The 23622-nt window shown below is 44.2% G+C and overlaps 1 protein-coding gene across 8 annotated transcripts in view; it reads right to left on the reverse strand.

Moving 5' to 3' along the window:
* Nucleotides 1-8416: 8416 nt before the first annotated feature.
* Nucleotides 8417-23622, reverse strand: part of APLP2 (amyloid beta precursor like protein 2) — a 438018-nt gene continuing 422812 nt past the window's right edge. For all 8 annotated transcript variants that reach the window (XM_069224475.1, XM_069224476.1, XM_069224474.1 and 5 more), the window contains one exon: nt 8417-9921. In XM_069224475.1, the coding sequence (XP_069080576.1) occupies nt 9820-9921 (102 nt within the window). In that variant the 3' untranslated portion in view covers nt 8417-9819. The remainder of the gene's footprint in view (nt 9922-23622) is intronic.

The raw sequence follows: 23622 nt of genomic DNA on the forward strand, positions 1-23622 counted from the left end.
GGTAATCTCGACTGAGATTGTCGGCTAACTGATTCTGAATGCCTGGTATATACTGTGCTATTAGGTGAATGTGGTTGTGAACTGCCCAATGCCAAATCTTTTGTGCTAAGAGACACAGTTGTGACGAGTGTGTCCCCCCTTGTTTGTTGAGATAGTACATTGTTGTCATGTTGTCTGTCTTGACAAGAATGTGTTTGTGGGCTACTAGTGGTTGAAACGCTTTTAATGCTAGAAAAACCGCTAGCAGTTCCAAATGATTTATGTGAAGTTGTTTTTGTTGATTCTCCCATTGACCCTGTATGCTGTGATTGTTGAGGTGTGCTCCCCACCCCACCATGGAAGCATCTGTTGTGATAACAGCTTGAGGCACTGGGTCTTGGAATGGCCGCCCTTTGTTTAAATTTATAGGGTTCCACCATTGAAGCAAGGAGTGTGTTTGGCGGTCTATTAACACTAGATCTTGAAGTTGACTCTGTGCTTGTGTCCATTGTTTTGCTAGGCACTGTTGTAAGGGCTGCATGTGTAATCTTGCATTTGGGACAATGGCTATGCATGAGGACATCATGCCTAGAAGTTTCATTACAAACCTTACTGTGTAGTGTTGGTTCGGTTGTATGCTTGATCTTACATTTTGCAACGATTGGACTCTTTGTGGACTTGGAGTGGCAATTGCCCTTTGTGTGTTGAGTGTTGCTCCCAAGTATTGTTGTATTTGGGATGGTTGCAGATGTGATTTCGGGTAATTTATAGAGAACCCCAGTTTGTGTAGAGTTTCTATGACGTATTGCATGTGAAGAAGACACTGTTGTTGAGTGTTGGTTTTTATTAGCCAGTCGTCTAAATATGGGAATACGTGCATGTGCTGTCTCCTTATGTGAGCGGCTACTACTCTAGGCATTTTGTGAATACCCTTGGGGCTGTTGTTATTCCGAACGGTAGCACTTTGAATTGATAGTGTATGCCGTGCATTACAAACCTTAAGTATTTTCTGTGAGAAGGATGGATGGGTATGTGGAAATACGCATCCTTGAGATCCAATGTTGTCATGTATTCCTCCTTTTTTAATAAGGGAACTACGTCTTGAAGTGTTACTATGTGGAAGTGGTCTGATTTGATGAAGAGATTCAGTGTTCTGAGATCTAAGATAGGTCTTAACGTTTTCTCCTTTTTTGGAATCAGGAAATATAGTGAGTAGACGCCTGTTCCTTTTTGATGATTGGGTACGAGCTCTTTTGCTTGTTTTTGTAGTAGTGCTTGGACCTCTATTTGTAATAGGTCTAAGTGTTGTTGGGACAGTCTGTGCATTTTGGGTGGCACATCTGGCGGGAATCTTGTGAATTCTAAGCAATAACCATGTTGGATAATTGATAGGACCCATGCGTCTGTGGTAATGTGTGTCCAGTTTTGGTAGTATGTGGTTAGCCTCCCCCCCCACTGGTGACAAGTGTTGGGGTGTTGTGACACTTAAGTCACTGCTTGGTCTGGCTTGGTTTGGTTGTTTGGAATTTTCCCCTTCCTCTTGGGAATTGTCATCTATAGGAACCACGAAACCCTCCCCTTTGGTATTGTGCATGATAGGTGGGTCTGGTTTGAGAGGTGGAGGGCTCAGATGTTTGTTGCCGAAAATCTCCCCTGAATTGTGGTTTTCTAAAGGTGCCTCTGACTTGTGGGGAATAGAGTGCGCCCATGGCTTTGGCCGTGTCCGTGTCTTTTTTCATTTTCTCAATGGCTGTGTCGACTTCCGGCCCAAACAACTGTTGTTGATTAAACTGCATATTTAACACCGCTTGTTGAATCTCTGGCTTGAATCCAGAACTTCTCAGCCATGCATGTCTGCGAATGGTCACAGCTGTGTTGACAGTCCGTGCTGCCGTGTCTGCCGAGTCTATTGTGGACCTTATCTGGTTATTAGATATGGCCTGTCCCTCTTCCACTACTAGCTGGGCACGTTTTTGGTGTTCTTTGGGAAAGTGCTGTATGATGTCTTGCATCTCGTCCCAGTGTGCCCTGTCGTAGCGTGCAAGTAGGGCTTGTGAATTTGCTATTCGCCATTGATTGGCTGCTTGTGCTGCCATTCGCTTGCCCGCTGCGTCGAATTTTCTACTTTCTTTGTCAGGTGGTGGAGCGTCTCCTGACGATTGAGAGTTTGCTCTTTTTCTTGCCGCCCCTACAACCACTGAGTCCGATGTGAGTTGTTGTGTTATGAACACAGGATCTGTTGGGGGAGGTTTGTACTTTTTCTTAACTCTAGGCATGATAGCTCTTCCCTTTACAGGCTCCTGGAAGACCTGTTGCGCGTGCTTGAGCATGCCCGGGAGCATCGGCAGACTCTGATAGGAAGCGTGGGTGGATGCCAGAGTGTTAAAAAGGAAATCATCTTCCACTGGCTCTGTGTGCATTGCTACGTTGTGGAACATAGCTGCCCTGGATAGTACCTGCGTATATGCAATACTATCTTCTGGTGGTGACGGCTTTGTTGGATAACATTCTGGACTGTTATTCGATACTGGTGCATCATATAAGTCCCATGCATCAGCATCATCCTGTGTCATCCCAGTATGTGTGGGTGACTGCATTATAGGTGTTCCCACTGGTGACAGTTGTGGTGAGTGCAGTGGGGACGGTTGTGGTGAGAAGGTGGTGGTGGTGATTTGTCTCTAACCACTTTTGCCTTAGGTTGCATTTCTGTCTCCTGAAATGCAAGCTTCCTTTTTGATTTGAGTGGAGGTAAAGTTTGTATTTTTCCAGTCTCTTTTTGGATATGTAACCTCCTTTGTGTATGGTCAGGTTCTTCCATACCTAACTCTTGCTTGAATCGATGTATTTCCTCGAGTTGGCTGGAAAGTCCTTGCTCTTCTGTATAAGAGCTTCTTTTCGGCTCCGGGGCCGCTTTTTTCGGTACCGAGATTTCTGTTACAGTCGTTTTCGGTTCCGAGGAGATTTTCCGTGGTTTAGTCGATTCGAACTCTCGGTGTCAAGATCGTTCGGTGCCAGATTCTCGACCGGAGTCTGAAGTCTTAGGCAATTCTTTGGCCTTTTTCGGTGCCGATGTCTGGTCACCTTCCTTTCGGTGGGTTGAGCCATGGCCTGCTGGCGGTGGCGTCCCCATGGCCTTAAATGTTTTGGTGTGACCCTGAGTTATATATATGTTCGGTGGCATGTGTAGCTGTCAGAAATTCAATCCAGAAAGGCTGCCCGATAGTATAATTTCAATCTAGAAAGTGCCAAGCCCCTCTCTTCCTGGTTTAACTGAATTGCCCGAAGTTTAATATGAGGCTTCTTACCCTACCACATAAAATGCCAAAAATCAGAATCTACTGTGTCAAAAAATATTGTGGAACTTTAATCATAACATTTGAAAAAAGAAATAAAAATAAAGGAAAGATATTTTTTTTATTTTACCAGTGCAACTCGGCATATAATCGTAATTAGAAGGTTATGCCATTTATCAAGTAATTTGTGCATCTTTGATAATGTAGAATCATAATTGAGTGTGAACAAGTCATGTAAGTCGGGTGTAATGAATATGTCGAGATATCTTACTGGGGCACACAGAGTGATGTGTCTGCATACTGATCTGTGGAACATATGATGCACAGTTGGATAGCAGGGCCTCAGATTTGCATGGTTGATTTTATATCCGCCAATTTCTGTAAATTCGCTAATTTTGGAAAAAGTGTTCGTAATGTTGGCTTTCTCTGCTGCCAAGTATAGAACCATACTAAAAAATAGAACAACCGTTCACAGGAAGCTCATTTACTATATAGATATAAGGCAGAAAGTTCTGCATAGAATCAATCAGTAATAAAAACGTTTCCATTAAGACAGTGCGCATTCTGTCAGACATAAATCCGTGACAAAACAACCAGTACATATGGTCAGTAAACACATACGTTTTTATTCATAAATACAAAAAAAAAAAAATCTTAACTGGTGCAAAAGTGAGGTGGTGGTAAGTACGCCCTAAGTGAAGCAAACAAAAACAAAAAAGCACTGAATACTGTGAAAATAATTGGTGTATTGGTACAAAACATTCACACAGCCACGGTTGTTTGAATAGAAGTAGTCACACAGGGTAGTTCCCCAGTGTAAAATGATCTATCTTTTCTAATGTCGACAGCTTTTCGACCCTTTAGGGGATACCAGGGTCTCATCGGGACATATAATAACCTGGGGGACTAATATAGAAGTAAATTAATGTAAATATCCAAAACGCAATGAAAGTCAAAAGGAGAATTAAGTCAATTACTGGGAACGTACTGGTTTCCAAATAAATAGGGTTAAGAATCATGTAGTGTCGGCCTAGTAATGCAAGCTGCTTAAAGGGGTCCCAGGAGGTACCCTGTAGGGAGAGGGGGCGGCATTAAGAGAAGGAAGGCACGAACACTGTTACTGCGGTACTGACAAAAAGTATACGAATATATGCCGCTTACCGAAGAATAGCAAAAAACACCCAAATCACCGTTGTGTTCGATAATTGTGAAAATAAAAAGGATACTGATGGAGTAACTGCGGCAATTCGGAGGCCAATATATTTAAAACATGAAATGTAGAAGTCAGCCCAAACAGGGGCAATGCCAAGCCAATTAAAACATTATTTGGCAAGACAGCGTTGACAAAAGCTGTGACTTAACCCGTGAGTGTGATATAATGGGGCCGTGGGCTACACGATGCAGCGCGCATTTCGGCGGAGACAGAGCAAGAAGATCTCACTGGCTCATCTCCCTAGTGACGGGAGAAGCAGCCCCTGGTCGGCCCTGAAAACGACGGGCGCGCTCTTGCTTCTCGATTCTCCTACCTCCCCATTTAAAGGTGGGGTCGGAGCCGAAGGGGACAGGGATCTTTCGGAGCACCTTAGTCTTTGAGAATGTGCGAAAGTGTTAACTCAGTCCTGGCTCAAGTTAGTTGCTTTGGCAAGTTTCTAAGCAAAGAAACTTCTTTATGATCGCCTAAAGAGGCTCTTCCTCATTGCCAACTGCAAATACTTGTTGTTTTCTGCTTAGCAGTGAGACTTGTTTGCTGCACTTTTTGTTTGGATTTGTTTATGGACTGTATCCTTCTTTTGTTGTCTGTGTTCTTTTTGTCTTCTTTATTTTGTTGTGCACGATAATGTTTTTGTATTCTCCCCCCTCAATGGCCTTTAAAGTTTCTTACGCAGTATTTCTCGCAATGCAGCGGTCTACCCAGTCCGGCTGTGACCTCAGTCTGCAGGTCTGAACAGGCTCTGGCTGCTGCCAGTGAAAGTCTTGCCTTACCTGGTGGCAGCAGAATTCAGTGGAATAATTGTCAAGCTTACTCCAATGAATGTCACTGCTTCTTACCAGGTCAGGAGGACTCTCTTCTTCCTTCTGAGCAACACATTGAGGCCCAATCCACCAGTAGAATAGTCCCATACCATTTGTCTCAAATGAAGCTGAGCTGGCCAATGCTGCCTCAAATGCTCAATTTCCTCTTAGGCAATTGCTACCCGATATCTTTGGTGTTCAAGCAAAGAATTAGGTGGTCAGCTCAGATTTCAGCAGCATTTCAGCTAACGTCTTCAGTGCAAATCTGTGCCATCATAGCCAACTCCCTGTCTTATAATAAAAGGTACCTTAGACACAATTACCACACAGTGCCTTTGTTAGGTGCTGCCTTGTTCAGCCACTGGGTTCATCTCATACTTGGCATAATACACATGGACTTTCTGCTTTAAAGGCATCAAGCTCTGCTGCCAGAGGTGGCACAGCTGAATTATTTTTCAAATGGTTCCACTGTGACTGCCTCTAGCATTCTAGATGATTCTCCTGGACGGATTTCACGGATTAGTATTTCCAACACTCACTGTAGTGCCACATTTAGCTCCAGAGGAGGCTGCCTACTCTTATTCTCACTTCACAGCTATTGCCTGACTGGATTCACTGACATCAGTCACACACTACAGGGAGTGCAGAATTATTAGGCAAGTTGTATTTTTGAGGATTAATTTTATTATTGAACAACAACCATGTTCTCAATGAACCCAAAAAACTCATTAATATCAAAGCTGAATATTTTTGGAAGTAGTTTTTAGTTTGTTTTTAGTTTTAGCTATGTTAGGGGGATATCTGTGTGTGCAGGTGACTATTACTGTGCATAATTATTAGGCAACTTAACAAAAAAAAATTTATACCCATTTCAATTATTTATTATTACCAGTGAAACCAATATAACATCTCAACATTCACAAATATACATTTCTGACATTCAAAAACAAAACAAAAACAAATCAGTGACCAATATAGCCACCTTTCTTTGCAAGGACACTCAAAAGCCTGCCATCCATGAATTCTGTCAGTGTTTTGATCTGTTCACCATCAACATTGCGTGCAGCAGCAACCACAGCCTCCCAGACACTGTTCAGAGAGGTGTACTGTTTTCCCTCCTTGTAAATCTCACATTTGATGATGGACCACAGGTTCTCAATGGGGTTCAGATCAGGTGAACAAGGAGGCCATGTCATTAGATTTCCTTATTTTATACCCTTTCTTGCCAGCCACGCTGTGGAGTACTTGGACGCGTGTGATGGAGCATTGTCCTGCATGAAAATCATGTTTTTCTTGAAGGATGCAGACTTCTTCCTGTACCACTGCTTGAAGAAGGTGTCTTCCAGGAACTGGCAGTAGGACTGGGAGTTGAGCTTGACTCCATCCTCAACCCGAAAAGGACCCACAAGCTCATCTTTGATGATACCAGCCCAAGCCAGTACTCCACCTCCACCTTGCTGGCGTCTGAGTCGGACTGGAGCTCTCTGCCCTTTACCAATCCAGCCACGGGCCCATCCATCTGGCCCATCAAGACTCACTCTCATTTCATCAGTCCATAAAACCTTAGAAAAATCAGTCTTGAGATATTTCTTGGCCCAGTCTTGACGTTTCAGCTTGTGTGTCTTGTTCAGTGGTGGTCGTCTTTCAGCCTTTCTTACCTTGGCCATGTCTCTGAGTATTGCACACCTTGTGCTTTTGGGCACTCCAGTGATGTTGCAGCTCTGAAATATGGCCAAACTGGTGGCAAGTGGCATCGTGGCAGCTGCACGCTTGACTTTTCTCAGTTCATGGGCAGTTATTTTGCACCTTGGTTTTTCCACACGCTTCTTGCGACCCTGTTGACTATTTTGAATGAAACGCTTGATTGTTCGATGATCACGCTTCAGAAGCTTTGCAATTTTAAGAGTGCTGCATCCCTCTGCAGATATCTCACTATTTTTGACTTTTCTGAGCCTGTCAAGTCCTTCTTTTGACCCATTTTGCCAAAGGAAAGGAAGTTGCCTAATAATTATGCACACCTGATATAGGGTGTTGATGTCATTAGACCACACCCCTTCTCATTACAGAGATGCACATCACCTAATATGCTTAATTGGTAGTAGGCTTTCGAGCCTATACAGCTTGGAGTAAGACAACATGCATAAAGAGGATGATGTGGTCAAAATACTCATTTGCCTAATAATTCTGCACTCCCTGTAGTTTCATACTGGAGGCACCAGAAGAGGGGACTTTTTTTGGCCTCATTTGAGTGGGCACAGTGTTCACCTTGAAACAATCGTCTCCCCACTGAAAGAAAAACTAAGAAGATGTTTCGAATGTGCCTCACATTAAAGATTCCTAAACCACAAACCGAGAAGCCCTGCAAGCACATTTTTGGGACACTTTTTATGCTAACGCCTTTATTTCAATTTCGTAGAAATTTTGCTAATTTCTAGGAAGATATGCAAAAATGTAAATCAGTACGAAATCAAGGTTTTGTTGCACAGCACCACTGGAGTGGTCCAATGTTACCACTAAATGGGCACAATGTGATGCCTCTGAGACAAAATCGCACTGGATGAATAATATTTTCCATCGCCTAGCCTCGGGGTTCTGCTATTGAATACCTATAAAGGGAAATTCATCAATGTGAATGCTTACATTCTAAGCACTTGTACCTTTAGTGCATTTATTTACAGTTCAGTTTTAATTTGTGTGAGATTGTGGATCGAACTGTGCTGATGAGGAGTGAGTGAACAGTTTGCTGGTGTACTTATGACACGCTGATGGTTAGTCCTTGTGTAACAGTCAGACGTGCTTGAAAGGTTAAGCATAGCAATAAAACCACTGACATAAATTGTGACTAAAAATGTCAACTTCAGAAATCCATATATAACCCGAACATTCATTTTAATCCTATTATGGCATTTGTAATCTTTGATCTTCCTGAAATCGATAAATCAAGTACCACCGAGTCAAGTTTTAGAAACACGGCCATTTATAGTGTTGTAAAACTGTAATAGCATGTGCTATGGAAACCAAGGTGCCATTGTAATTATTCTTTGTGTAGCAAGTTTCATATCACGTCACACATTAAAGGGAAGGCACATTCATACCATACCATATTCATATTCAAAAGAAGCAAACTGCTATGGAAGTTAGAGTGTTTATTGATGTGTTTAAACTTTTTACATTCCCCACAGACCACACAAAGGAGCTTGCAGGTTAAAAGTCAAATTTTGTGCATAGTGCCAGAGGAAATAAAAAACAACAGTTACAGAAAACCAAACATACAGAAAAAGAAAAAAAAAATCAAGAAAGAAAAGTACATTACAGACTACTATAACTCAAACCTTAGAAAAGCAGTGAGCGTCAACATGAACTATACATGTGTTACAGCGAGAGAATGGCGACGGACGCTAACTTTAGTACTCGCAGAGGTCGCGGCTCAACCAGCAGTATATCTTTCTCAAAAGGCAAAAATCCAAGGAATGAAGAGAAGGCTTCGCAATTCACCCTGCCTGTTACCTGGCACAATATTGCTTGCGATGTGGACTTGGATGCTTTAAGATATTTTTATTATACATCAACCTTGATTGCATGAAAGCAGAAGTTTGCTGCTTAAGTCTGTCTAGCAGCTGAGCCCGGAGTTGGTCATCAGACCTTGAAATATCAGATGGCACCTGTTACTCTGGAATAGGATCACAACTGGTAATGGTACAAAATGCAGTACTTCTACTGACACCCAGTGTGGCACCAGAACTCAAGGTAAAACTAAAATATGTAGAGTATATCTATTATATCAGAGATGGGCAGGCAGCATATTTACTCCACTCATCTCCAACAATGCAACTGTCTCCCTTACTTTCGCAATGGTCAACACAAAATCTGCAGTGATCTGATTTGCAAGTTACTTTACTTATATGTCTTTGCAATGCCCACATATCCATTTAATAAAAGGAATACTGCTCTGTTGTGTTGTGTACATATATGTATATGTTTATCTAAGTGTACACATATGTACACTTAGATGAATTCATATACTAATACATACATACGTGCATATTATATAAAAGCCAAAATTTATTTGAAGAGCTACATTTCATTTTTACAAGACAAGTCAGTACAAATGACCTTCATATACAAGCGGTCTATCAAACAAAAAAGGATAAAAATCAACATCTTACACTTATATTTATATATATATATATGTAATAATATAGAGATTCGAGACCACAAAATACATTTGGACTGATAATCTGATTAATTTAATAACAAAAAATAGCTACACCTGAAGTCAAATATCAGTAACAGAATTACCATTGAAGGTTTATATTTCATATATCATCATTTCGCACCCATTTCAAAAGAATGAAAAAATTGCAGTCTACAGTAGTTTTTTTTGTCGGCGATTGATCAGAGAGTTCAGTGTTTAAGATGAAGCCCCCCTCATAAGCAAAAGTTGGTCAGTAGTTGATCCCAAACTCGAAATCTACCCTCCCTCCCCATTTTGCCCTCTTCTGTGCCTAGAAGGCTATGGTCGCTTTCCCTGCTCTTAGATCTGCATCTGCTCCAGGTATTTGTATGTGGGATTTTCATAGCCATGGTTCTGCATCTTGCTCAGGTGGCGTTCCTCTGGGGTAAGCATCGGGTCAACCTGCGTGGGAACAAATGGAAGATGTAATCAATGACGTTTGAAGGTTCTAACAGCCCACAGGAACGTTGTGCATGCACAATCAGTTTACTTGGGTAATTTTCACCCCAGTGGCTCTTCAATTCCCAATAATTACAGATGTCAACATTTTGTAAGCAATAGAATTAATAGAATGACTTACAGTAACGCAAGTTGCCATTCCCAAGACCACAAGAAATTAGTTATTTACCTTTGTCTTCAGTACTGGTATTTTTCATATATTCACATCTTTGTTTCATTCCCCATTGTTAGTCTGGAAATCCTTAGTAACTTACATTGTAGTAAATGTAAGCAAATATAATAGAGTGTTAGGAGCACATTCAACCCATTTGAAACAACTTGAACTTTTTTAGTGAGGTTTAAGTGCTTGAGTTCTTACTCCCCCCAAAATGCCATAGCTCAGATTTTGTATCACAAGTGTGAAAAGCACACATATCAGTAAGCCACTAACTTTGGAGAAGGGAGGGTCGCATGTATAAAAGATACCAATGCTGGATAATGAAAATGTCACTTACCCAGTGTACATCTGTTCGTGGCATCAGTCGCAGTAGATTCGCATGTTCTGCAATAGCTCGCCATCTGGTGTTGGGCCGGAGTGTTACAAGTTGTTTTTCTTCGAAGAAGTCTTTCGAGTCACGGGACCGAGTGACTCCTCCTTTTGTCTCCATTGCGCATGGGCGTCGACTCCATCTTCGATTGTTTTTCCCCGCAGAGGGTGAGGTAGGAGTTGAATTGTAGTAATAGTGCCCATGCAATGGAGTGACTAAGTATGCACTTATTTAAGGTTGAGATGATACATATATAAATAATTGAAGGTAACTTTCAAACTGCTACAGGCTCCCGGGGAGGCGGGTGGGCACATGCGAATCTACTGCGACTGATGCCACGAACAGATGTACACTGGGTAAGTGACATTTTCAGTTCGATGGCATCTGTCGCTGTAGATACGCATGTTCTGCAATAGACTAGTAAGCAGTTATTTCCCCAAAGCGGTGGATCAGCCTGTAGGAGTGGAAGTAGTCTGAAATAATGTCCTTAATACAGCTTGACCTACTGTGGCTTGTTGTGCGGATAACACGTCTACACAGTAGTGCTTGGTGAATGTGTGAGGCGTAGACCATGTGGCTGCCTTACATATTTCTTGCATTGGGATGTTTCCTAGAAAGGCCATAGTAGCACCTTTCTTTCTGGTTGAGTGTGCCCTTGGTGTAATGGGCAGCTGTCGTTTAGCTTTAAGGTAGCAGATTTGGATGCATTTAACTATCCATCTGGCTATACCTTGTTTTGAAATTGGGTTTCCTGCATGAGGTTTTTGAAATGCAATAAAGAGTTGTTTAGTCTTTCTGATGTTCTTTGTTCTGTCAATGTAATACATTAATGCTCTTTTGACATCTAATGTATGTAGTGCCCTTTCAGCTACGGTATCTGGCTGTGGAAAGAACACCGGAAGTTCCACTGTTTGATTTAGATGGAACGGTGAAATAACCTTTGGCAAAAATTTAGGATTGGTCCTTAGGACGACTTTATTTTTGTGTAGTTGTATAAAAGGTTCCTGTATAGTAAACGCCTGAATCTCGCTTACTCTTCTCAGGGAAGTAATGGCGATGAGAAATGCCACCTTCCAGGTTAGGAACTGTATGTCGCAGGAGTGCATGGGTTCAAAAGGTGGACCCATAAGTCTAGTTAGGACAACATTTAGGTTCCATGAAGGAACAGGTAGTGTTCTTGGTGGTATAATTCTCCTAAGGCCCTCCATGAATGCTTTAATGACTGGTATTTTATATAGGGAAGTTGAATAGGTAGTCTGCAGGTATGCAGATATTGCTGCAAGGTGAATCTTAATGGAAGAGAAAGCTAGGTTAGATTTTTGTAAGTGAAGCAAGTAACCCACTACATGTTCTGGAGTTGTGTGTAATGGTTGTATTTGATTAATATGGCAGTAGCAAACAAACCTCTTCCATTTACTTGCATAGCAGTGCCTGGTGGATGGCCTTCTTGCTTGTTTTATGACTTCCATACATTCTTGGGTAAGTTGTAAGTGCCCGAATTCTAGGATTTCAGGAGCCAGATTGCTAGATTCAGCGATGCTGGATCTGGGTGTCTGATCTTTTGGTTGTGCTGTGTCAACAGATCTGGCCTGTTGGGCAATTTGATGCAGGGTACCACTGATAGGTCTAGCAGGGTTGTGTACCAGGGTTGCCTTGCCCAAGTTGGTGCTATCAATATGAGTTTGAGTTTGCTTTGACTGAGTTTGTTTACCAGGTAAGGAAGGAGAGGGAGAGGAGGAAAAGCGTAAGCAAATATCCCTGACCAGTTCATCCATAGGGCATTGCCTTGGGATTGTTTGTGTGGGTATCTGGATGCGAAGTTTTGGCATTTTGCGTTCTCCCTTGTCGCAAACAAGTCTATCTGAGGTGTTCCCCAGAGTTTGAAATAAGTGTTCAGTATTTGGGGGTGAATTTCCCATTCGTGGACCTGTTGGTGATCTCGAGAGAGATTGTCTGCGAGTTGATTTTGTATCCCTGGTATAAACTGTGCAATTAGGCGAATTTGGTTGTGAATTGCCCAATGCCAAATTTTTTGTGCTAACAGGCTTAACTGCGTGGAGTGCGTCCCTCCCTGCTTGTTTAGATAATACATTGTTGTCATGTTGTCTGTTTTGACGAGAATGTATTTGTGAACTATTATTGGTTGGAAAGCTTTTAGTGCTTGAAAAACTGCAAGAAGTTCTAGGTGATTGATATGCAGTTTTGTTTGATGTACGTTCCATTGTCCTTGTATGCTGTGTTGATCGAGGTGTGCTCCCCACCCTGTCATGGAAGCATCTGTTGTTATTACGTATTGTGGCACTGGGTCTTGGAAAGGCCGCCCCTTGTTTAAATTTATGTTGTTCCACCACAGAAGCGAGAGGTAAGTTTGGCGGTCTATTAACACCAGATCTAGAAGGTGACCCTGTGCTTGAGACCACTGTGATGCTAGGCATTGTTGTAAGGGCCTCATGTGCAGTCTTGCGTTTGGGACAATGGCTATGCATGATGACATCATGCCTAGGAGTTGTAATACCATCTTTGCTTGTATCTTTTGTGTTGGATACATGCGTTGTATGATGGTGTTGAAATTTTGAATTCTTTGTGGACTTGGAGTGGCTACTCCTTTTGATGTGTCTATTATGGCTCCCAGGTATTGTTGTACCTTGCGTGGCAGAATTTTGGATTTTGTGAAATTGACGGTGAACCCTAGTTTGAAGAGGGTTTGTATGATATGATTTGTGTGATTTGAGCACTCTATTAACGAATGGGCCTTGATTAGCCAGTCGTCTAGATATGGGAACACATGTATTTGCTGCCTTCTGATGTGTGCAGCGACTACCGCTAGACATTTGGTAAAGACTCTTGGTGCGGTTGTTAATCCGAAAGGCAGTACCTTGAATTGGTAATGTATTCCTTTGAATACAAACCTTAGGTATTTCCTGTGCGATGGGTGTATTGGTATATGGAAATAAGCATCCTTGAGGTCTAAAGTTGCCATGTAGTCGTGCAGCTTTAGCAATGGCAATACTTCTTGTAGTGTGACCATGTGGAAGTGGTCTGATTTGATGAAAGTGTTGACTACTCTGAGGTCTAGGATTGGTCTCAGTGTTTTGTCCTTCTTTGGTATCAGAAAGTACAGTGAGTAAACTCCTGTGTTTATTTGTGTGTTTGGCACTAATTCGATTGCATTCTTTTGCAATAGTGCCTGCACTTCTATCTCTAGGAGATTGGAATGGTGTGTTGTTAAATTTTGTGCTTTTGGTGGTATGTTTGGAGGGAACTGTAGAAATTCTATGCAGTAACCATGTTGGATAATTGCTAGAACCCAAGTGTCTGTAGTGATTTTGTCCCATGCTCTGTAATAATGACCTATTCGTCCCCCCACTGGTGTTGTGTGGAGGGGGTGAGTGACATGTGAGTCACTGTTTAGTAGTAGGGGTTTTGGGGCTTTGGAATCGTCCTCTATTTCTAGGGAATTGCCCTCCTCTATATTGTCCCCGAAAACCTCCTCTATACTGTCCTTGGTAACTGGACGGTGTGGCTTGTGAGGTGCTGGCTTGTGTGCTTTGACCCCGAAACCCCCCTCGAAAGGGCGTTTTACGGAATGAGCTGTAATTCCCTCTGCTCTGCGGGGAGTAGAGTGCGCCCATGGCTTTGGCAGTGTCCGTATCTTTTTTGAGTTTCTCAATCGCTGTGTCCACTTCTGGACCGAACAGTTCTTTTTCATTAAAAGGCATATTGAGAACTGCTTGTTGAATCTCTGGTTTAAATCCAGACGTTCGGAGCCATGCATGCCTTCTGATAGTTACAGATGTATTAATTGTCCGTGCAGCTGTATCTGCAGCGTCCATGGAGGAGCGGATCTGGTTGTTGGAGATGGCTTGTCCCTCCTCAACCACTTGTTTTGCCCTATTTTGGAAGTCTTTGGGCAGATGTTCGATGAGATGTTGCATCTCGTCCCAGTGGGCTCTGTCATAGCGCGCAAGTAGTGCCTGGGAGTTCGCGATGCGCCACTGGTTTGCAGCTTGTGCTGCGACTCTCTTACCAGCTGCATCAAACTTGCGGCTTTCTTTATCTGGGGGTGGTGCATCTCCAGATGTGTGAGAGTTGGCCCTTTTCCTAGCTGCTCCTACAACAACAGAGTCTGGTGGCAGCTGTGTTGTGATGAAAGCTGGGTCCGTAGGAGGCGCCTTGTACTTTTTTTCCACCCTTGGTGTGATTGCCCTACTTTTGACCGGGTCCTTAAATATGTCTTTTGCGTGCCGGAGCATACCAGGGAGCATAGGCAGGCTTTGGTAGGAGCTGTGGGTGGAGGAGAGTGTGTTGAACAAGAAATCATCCTCGACTTGTTCTGAGTGGAGGCTTACGTTGTGAAATTGTGCTGCTCTAGCCACCACCTGAGAGTACGCGGTGCTGTCTTCTGGTGGAGATGGTTTTGTAGGGTATGCCTCTGGGCTGTTATCTGACACTGGGGCGTCGTATAGGTCCCATGCGTCCTGGTCTTGGTCACCCTGGCTCATGGTGGTGTGAGCTGGGGAGTGTGATGGCGTTTGTGCTGGTGAAACGTTAATCACGGGCGGAGGAGAGGGTGGTGGTGTAACTCTTTTCACCACTTTTGGTTGTGGTGCTTGTTCCGTCTGGAACTCCAACCTTCTCTTTCTCCTAATGGGGGGAAGGGTGCTTATTTTTCCTGTCCCCTGCTGAATGAAGATACGCTTTTGCGTATGGTCCGCATCAGTTGCTTGTAGCTCTTCCTCAAACCTATGCTTCTGCATTTGGGAGGTTAGCGAGTGCTCTTCTGTATAAGAGCCTGAAGCTGGGTCGCTTGCAGTTTGTTTCGGCATCGAAACTTTGTCTGCGTGTTTTTTCGGCTCCGAGGTGACTTTTTTCCTTTTCGGGGCCGAAACCTCTCGGCGTCGATCTGTTTCGGTGCCGCTGTCTCGGCGTCGAGCCGTGTCCACACCGGCATCTCGGTGTCGAGGCTTGTCTCCAGCACTTTCTCGGTCCCGAGAAGGCTGCGTGCCGGTGTCTCGACCGGAGTCGGACGATCTCGGCACTGTTTGGGCCTTTTTCGGTGCCGACGGTCGGTCACCGATTTTATGGGTTGAGCCATGGCCTGGTGGCAGTGGCGTCCCCTGGGCCTTGTAAATGTTTCTTTGTGTGGTTTTCGACGTCTTACTCACGGTTTGTGTATCGTCGAATCCTTCGGAGTCTGAGTCTTGGATCGAGAAGGTACCTTCCTCTTCCTGTTCCTCGAACTCCCGTTGGGCTGTCGGTGCGGACGCCATTTGAAGTCTTCTGGCTCGACGGTCTCGGAGTGTTTTTCGGGACCGGAACGCACGACAGGCCTCGCAGGTGTCTTCGCTGTGCTCAGGTGACAGGCACAGGTTGCAGACCAAGTGTTGGTCTGTGTAGGGGTATTTATTGTGGCATTTGGGGCAGAAACGGAACGGGGTCCGTTCCATCGGCGTTCCTCAGCACGCGGTCGGGCCGACCAGGCCCCGACGGAGGATCGAAAAACTACCCCGAAGGGCACCGGAGCTCTTCGATCTTCGATGCGGTGTTGAATCTAAGTACGCCGATCCCGAACGCAACAATACCGACGAAAATCTTCCGAAATTAACTATTTTTTCTGTTCCGAAACTCGGAGCGACAGGAACACGTCCGAACCCGATGGCGGAAAAAAAACAATCGAAGATGGAGTCGACGCCCATGCGCAATGGAGACAAAAGGAGGAGTCACTCGGTCCCGTGACTCGAAAGACTTCTTCGAAGAAAAACAACTTGTAACACTCCGGCCCAACACCAGATGGCGAGCTATTGCAGAACATGCGTATCTACAGCGACAGATGCCATCGAACCTGGTGTTATGGAAAAGCCATTTCTTCCCCACCAATAGATATTTTATATATTCACATGCTTGAACCAGAATAGCAAACAGTGCATAACATTTGAATAGAGTGGAGCAGGCTCACCATATTAAACAGGTTACGCAGAACTAATTGCCCCACTGCTGAACCAGCTGCTGCATTCACATCCACACAGTAATGCCCGCTTTACCATGCACATGCATGGAAACAATCTTGCAAAGACACTCCAGGATAGAGTGTAGCTGTTATTGCCATGCTTTTGGTGAAATGCGCCTTCACTCTCTGCTCTCTTGTGACAAAAGGTGATTGATGCAGACAGCCAGTCAGCAATGTCTTGTTTGGAGAACGGCTGAATGAGCCAAGTAATCCATCTAAAGAACACAAGTGCTCAGTTTTGTCCCTCTAGAACCTGATGCACCTGCGGACAAGCAGTGAGTGCAAAGATCTCAATGCAAAGGTGAATATGTTTTGGAAAAAATAATGAAGGATGACAGATTCATTCAAGTGAAAGTTTGTAGGGAGTTAGGACATTACTTTTGGGTTGGTTCATAACATCACCTTGTCTTCGGTAATGTAAAGGTAGAGCTCATTTACAGAAAACACCTATTATTCTTTGGCTCTCCTTGCTTAAGTGAGAGCGAGCAGAAGCACAATTTTCGATTAAAGTAATTTCACATGATCTCTACTGATAGGTTTGAAAGGAGGCAACATCGGTTGGTTCAACACAGTGTTTAGCTCCCCTGGAATTGGAAGACGATTCAATGGAAGGGCCCTACAAAAGTCCTGTCATGATATTTTTTTATATAAGTTTCTATAAGTTTCTGCAAGAATAAAGATGAAGAAGCGTCTTCCATCTTTCAGAATGTGTAAACTGCGGCCAAGTGAACCCTAACCGATGAATACTTGAGATCACTTTTGGCTAGTTCTAGCAAGTAGGGTAGCATCTGATGGGGCTGCATGGATACTGGGATAATGTTCATTTTTTTGTACTAATTGCAGAATCTTTTCACCCTAGCATTTTAAGTCTGGTGTGGAAGGCGCACAAACTTGCACTAAGATGCCCCTGCACTATGAAAGAATATTCAGATTACCATACTCTAAGTGACCAGGAACCATGCAGGCTGGCTCAGCAAATGGACGTTGGGATGGATAATCTGCTGTGTCTGGAGAGTAGCCTTTAATTATTCTTCAACTGGATCAGTTAGTAATGCAAACATCCTCAATCAGTCACCATAGCAAAACTGATGAGGACAAGATAAGGGCAATAATAATCTTTCCTCAAAGAGGAAGAAGCCTTCCCCAGTACTCTGGTGATTAAGAGAAATGGAGGAAAAGTCGAAACAATGATACTTGACCATGTCATTAAAGGGCATTACCTGGGATCCTCTTGATGTAACCTGCTGGTTGGTATAGTACCAGTATTTCTTGTTCTCCGGGGTGGCAACTAAGTCTATGGTTGGCTGGGCCCACTTTCAAAAGACTTATTACTCTTGGTCTTGATAGAGTTTGACTCATGGCAATCTGAAAAGCACAACTAGGTGGAGCTGCCTAATCTTTTTGGTATCCTAGGAGATATTCCTTCAGCAATTTCCACCTCATCGATTATGGTCCATATCCACAGCATCAGTGCCTCTCCTGATAAAGAATGGGACTTCATTCCTCCTTGCTTTGTGATGTAGTACAGAGATGTCATGTTGTCCGTCCGGATAAACTCAGTTTGTGTGCTTCCCTTGAATAGTGACTGGAAGCCTATTCTGGTGGCCTGTAACTCCAGATTGTTTATATGGAAATTCTTCTCTGCCTCGGACTAAACCCATTCCTTCCAGCAACACATCTGTTGGCATGAATATCCTGTTTGTCAAAGGCTGGAAACAAAGATACGTTTTGAGGTTTGATTTATACTCACCAGATGGATAACCCAAACCTTGCTGTGGGTGAGAGTTCACTGTTTGCTCAAAAAGCCAATTGCCTATTTCCATGGAAGCACCTCCTCTTAGTGGACAGGCCTCATCCAAAGCCCTCAGAAAGGAATCAAGCAAATTCACAATGAAATGAGACTTGAGAGGGGTTGTAATGTTAAGAAGGAAGCTGTTAGCTTCAAGCAAAATGCCTTTGCCTGGAGGTCTTTCTTCCAGTGGGAAAGCCTTTCCCAGATGAGTAGACAGGATTGCCCCTAGGGACTACAATCTCGCCACAGGATAGATGAAAGATCTCTTGGTGTTCAAGGGCTTGAAATAGCAAGACAGTCAGCTGTGGAGGCACACGTCTACTCCTTTGACAGAGCCTTGATGAGCCAGTCATCCTAGTACTCATGTACTTGGTGAGTTAGCCTTCAGAGGATAACAGCTACCTGTGCCGGGCGCTTAGTCTTCTCCCCAAATAGAAGTGTCCCAAATTCATAATGCTGGCTGCCGATGAAAATCTGTCGTACTGGCGGTAATTTGGATGCGTCACAACAGGGAAGTACGCAACCTGAGGACTCCGGGAGGTGAAGTACTACCCTTCCTGAAGCCTCAGGGGTACTTCCTTGATGGTTACAATTTAGAATGATTGTTTTTTCATGACCTTGTTCAGTTCTCACAAAATCAGCCTTCATTGGCCTGATTTTGTTCTTAACCAGAAAGAATATGGAATATCAAGCTTGATTCATTTGGGTTTTTGGTCCTTTCCTGTGGATTCTTTTGGAAGAATGTGGATAATTTCTTGCTGTAGCCCTTGCAAATGTAGATGATGTTCCTTTCTGGGCAGAAGGATGGGTGAAGTTTATTTAAACTCCGGCGTTTGAGGAAAATTCACAGCTTTGAGCACCAAATAATGTGTAGCTAATATTTCCCAAGGTTGAGCAAAAGCAGAGATTCTTCCCCTGACTGAAAGCACTGGGGTTAGTGGTGGGAGGTGGGCAAGTATGGAGAAGGCAGCTGATAAAAGTCAGGCTATCTTCTTGTTTTCCTGAGAATGTGGATGGGATGCCCACTTCCTCTTTGCCAGTGTTCTGCAGTAACCTTGGCACTGAACTAATCCTGCAGAAGAGTTTCTTCATTGCAGCCTGACTATCTAGAAGGTTAAGGTCTTAGGTCTTTCTTGGCCCCACTACTGGGTGAAGCCCACTCTGGAGGCCTAAGATCTCTGTGAGCCATAGGAAGAAGTGGTAGCATCGCACTAGACTGCAAAGCTCCTAAGGACAGTGTGGTGTCCATCTTGATGTTCTGCAGTGCACCATTTATATTCTTTCTAAACAAATACAGACAATCAGAAAGCATGCCCAAAATTTCAGCTGCAATGCATTTCCACTCTCGTTGAGAATCATCCATGATGGTTCGCTTCTCTCCTCTGAAATAAGGTTGGGATAAGGTTGATAAGAGATGAAATGATGTGCCAGATTTGACAATCCTATCATCCCGAGATGGCCAAGGCATTAACAGCATTTATGGATGTTGTAGCCATAGATATGACACTGCTCCAAAACTGTTTGTGTGTCTCCTATCCATGTCAGGAGGTGCAAAAGTTGAAGTGACAGGACTTTCTGATCTATCCTTGGTCATAACTACAAAGATGGAATCAGGCTTCTAGTAGCCAGTATGCTGGAGCAGATTCAGGTGCCCTGAACCTCTTTTCCAAGCAGGGTGCAAATGTGGCTGGTGCATTTATTATTTTAAGACCACCTGATCAGATGAAATTCAGGGTGGGAATGGACCTCTTAGTTTTCTGAGGTTGTTCCTTGAAGTCATATTGAAAGCACTGTTGCTCTAAGGAAAGCTCAAACATTTTATCTGCTACCATTGCGTGAAAGCAGGTAATGTCATTGGAAAGCATGTCCCATAGTGTTGGCAATTTGCAGCCAATGTTAAGGGGACTGTAGTTCTCCAGCTCATGACATTCATCATCATCATTACCCCTCAACCTCCTGGCCTTCCCCAAAAGTCTTCCATATATGACATTTGGTCTGGGTCAGACATGCTCTGTTCTCCCCATGTCTCAAAGTGTTAGTGGGACTGGTCTTGAAACTGCATCTGGTTTTGAGAGCAGGCAGGGGAGGTGAGAAGTCACTCTGTTTGAGGAGGGGGTGGCAACAGAGGTTTTGGTATCCAGGAAGGAGGAGGTGGCGGTGGCAAGGTTGCTATTGGGGGTGGAGCCTGCTCTGCAAATAAGTTATGGAATGTGTCCATAATCTGTTTCCATGTACCACAGGAACTTGCATCATAGATGGCATTTAAACTGCAGAGAGAGAACAGCTGGTGGGAGACTACAGGCAGCTTGAAATATGCATTTTGTTGAATGTGGGTAAGGCAGATCATAAAAGCTAAGGTGGACTGCAAAGCTCAGAAATGGATAGTTCTACTCCTGTTGACATTATTCCACATCATACAGTTCTTCCTCAAATTTGAGAATGTAATGTATGTCCAACGGTGTAGGACAGTAGGCTGTGTCAAATGCCTTTGCTGGTTGCTGTCATCAGCTTCTAATTCAGGATCGAGTATGGGTCCCCACGGGTATTTAGAACTCTTCAATGGCAAGCCCAATAATGCTTGGAAAGGAATTCCTGTTGTTCACAACGGCATCATACAATTGGGGAACCGCTGTCATTGGAGGGTACTCAGATGTCGAAGGGATCACAAAGACAAAGAGGTGAAACTTACAAATAGGGTCTTGTCACTTATTGTGGCATGTCTACATAACTTAGTGGTGTGGCCCTCATTGACAGAACATTCAACAACAGGACTTTTCTCATCGACACTGGATCTCAGGTTTGAGGACTTGGGGAGCAATTTGGCTGGATGTCAGAAGCACTGAATTGCCACACAATTGTTTGCGTAAGATATTTCTGGACTTTTTTAGAGCTGCATCTGATGGTTGCAGGAGGTGGCTGTGAATGCTTTTAAAGCAAAATCCATCTGAGGAAGCTCCATAAGCTTCCTTTTTGGCACTGACTTAATGGAAGTGCTTGGTGTGGAACTTTTCACTTACCCAAATGAGGGACAATCCACTTAGAAAGGAGGTATGCTGTTCCTTTCCAGCAAATAAAGAGCCAACCTTCTCTTCCCTTCATAAGATGTGTTTGACTAGACGGTCCTACAGATGTCACAGCGAGATGCCTTAAGATTAGGATAAAATAGAATTATAAGATGATTATCAATGTAAATCTTACTTTGTTTGCAGTCCAAGCATGGCTTGGAAAGAGCTTTCCTTCATGTCAGCCATAGTGGCAACTTGTAGGAAGCTGACTTTATATGGTATAACAAAATAATTATACCGTGCAAAGAATCCAGGGGTTACCTTACTAGAAGACAGGGCTTGCTCTAGGAATTGCAATGTGCTCTTTTAAGGGTAGTGTAGTTGAGCAGCCTTAGGCTTATCAGAGAGTAGCGTTAGACATCTGCAAATAAATACAACTGTCAATAAACGAGACACACAATTCAATAAGGAGATACATACCAATTTACAAATATAACAAGTATCTTTATGTGTGTTTAGGCACCAGAATCAAAAAGATCAGGTAAGTACGTTTTGAAAAGTCGACTGCATTTTTCAGAAGTGGCAATGTTATCCTCCAGAGGGAAAACGTGCTGCATTCAGGTGTAGTGCAACGACTTACGCCACCAATCTCCTGGGCTTAAGGTGAGTATGGGGCAAGGTCCACGGCCACACCAACATATCACACCAGGCAGCACTGAGGCAGCTGGGTGCAGGGGTGGAGTACAGCATCAGGTGCCCAGTGTTAATCTATGGGGATCGGTCTGGATACAAAGAGGCTGCAGGTGAGGATTGGGGATCCAGTCAGGATAAACCACTAAGGGCCAGATGTAGCAAGTCGGCAATTTGCGACTTGCAAATTGCGAGTCCCTGCGACTCGCAATTTGCAAGTCGCAAATTGCTATGCAGTACGGTGTCTCAGACACCGACTGCGACTCGCAATGGGGTCGCAATGACCCACCTCATGAATATTCATGAGGTGGGTCGCAAATTGCGGCCCCATTGCGAGTATAGGCACTCGCTAACATGGAGGCCTGCTGACGTCAGCAGGCCTCCATGTTAGCGACCTGCTTTTCAATAAAGCAGTTTTTTTTTTGAAGTGTAGCCCGTTTTCCTAACAGGAAAACGAGCTGCACTTCAAAAAAACCGAAACCTTTAGTTTCGAGTTTTTTTCAGGGCAGGGAGTGGTCCCTTGGACCACTCCCTGCCCTGAAAAATAATTTGGGGTCCAGTCACAAACTGGAAGGGGTCCCATGGGGACCCCTTCCAATTTGCGAGTGGGTTACCATCCACTTGAAGTGGATGGTAACTGCGACTCCATTTGCGACCGCGTACGCGGTCGCAAATGGAATTGCATCCCACTGCGAGTCGCAAATAGGAAGGGAACAACCCTTCCTATTTGCGAGTCGGAAATGCATTTTGCGAGTCGGAGTCGACTCGCAAAATGCATTTCTGAATGGCAAAGTGGCTTTTGCGCCTCGCAAACGGCGATTTTCGCCGTTTGCGAGGCGCAAACACTTTGCTACATCTGGCCCTTAGTGAGCTCAGTTCTTTCCATGCTCGGGGCATAGAGACACAGGTCATCCCATTGTTCTCAGTCTGGGCGTCAGAGTGCAAAGGGTTCGTGGACTGTTGGGTTTCTGTCACCAGTGGTGGTTGCGGTGGAGTGGGCCCATAGAAACAAGCTTCAGATGTGGTTTGGGGGACCACTCCGGCTGAACCAACAAGTGGGCTCAAGTCTCACGAGCCTGGGGATGCAGGGACACCAATGGTACTCTTCTCTTTAGTCCGAGTGCAGAGGTGCAATGGACCATCAGTTTGCCGTCACTGGTGGAGGTCGCGGTTGAGGGGTCCTCACAAAGAGTCGGCAGGCATCAGTGTGAAGGTCGCAGTGGGGAAACCAACGATGGACTTTGTCACTGGAGAGGCTGGGGACCACGTTGGCACTGTTGGCCCACTTCAACTCAGGCTAGGGGGCACGGGTGTAGTGGTGCTGTCCAGCACCGGTTTTTGAGGTACGGAGTCCTCATCAGTGTTTCTTGAGCGACTGCTAAGGTGCAGGGAAGCAGCTCCGCTGTTCCACAGACGTTTATGGTGCATGGGTGATGACTGGCAGTCTTCCAGGGCTTTGGGAAGTTTCAGCAGCTGGAGGACAAGGTCTCTTTCTCGCAATTGTCGAAGTCAGCAGGCTTGCAGGGTTGGCGCTGAGTCAGTCACTGATCTTCAGTTCTTACCTTCTGCATCTCTGGATTGTCCTTCAGGTCAGCAGGATCAGATTTTCCTGGTGTCAGAGCC

Source organism: Pleurodeles waltl, chromosome 3_1 (genome assembly GCF_031143425.1).
Source record: "Pleurodeles waltl isolate 20211129_DDA chromosome 3_1, aPleWal1.hap1.20221129, whole genome shotgun sequence".
NCBI lineage: Eukaryota > Metazoa > Chordata > Amphibia > Caudata > Salamandridae > Pleurodeles > Pleurodeles waltl.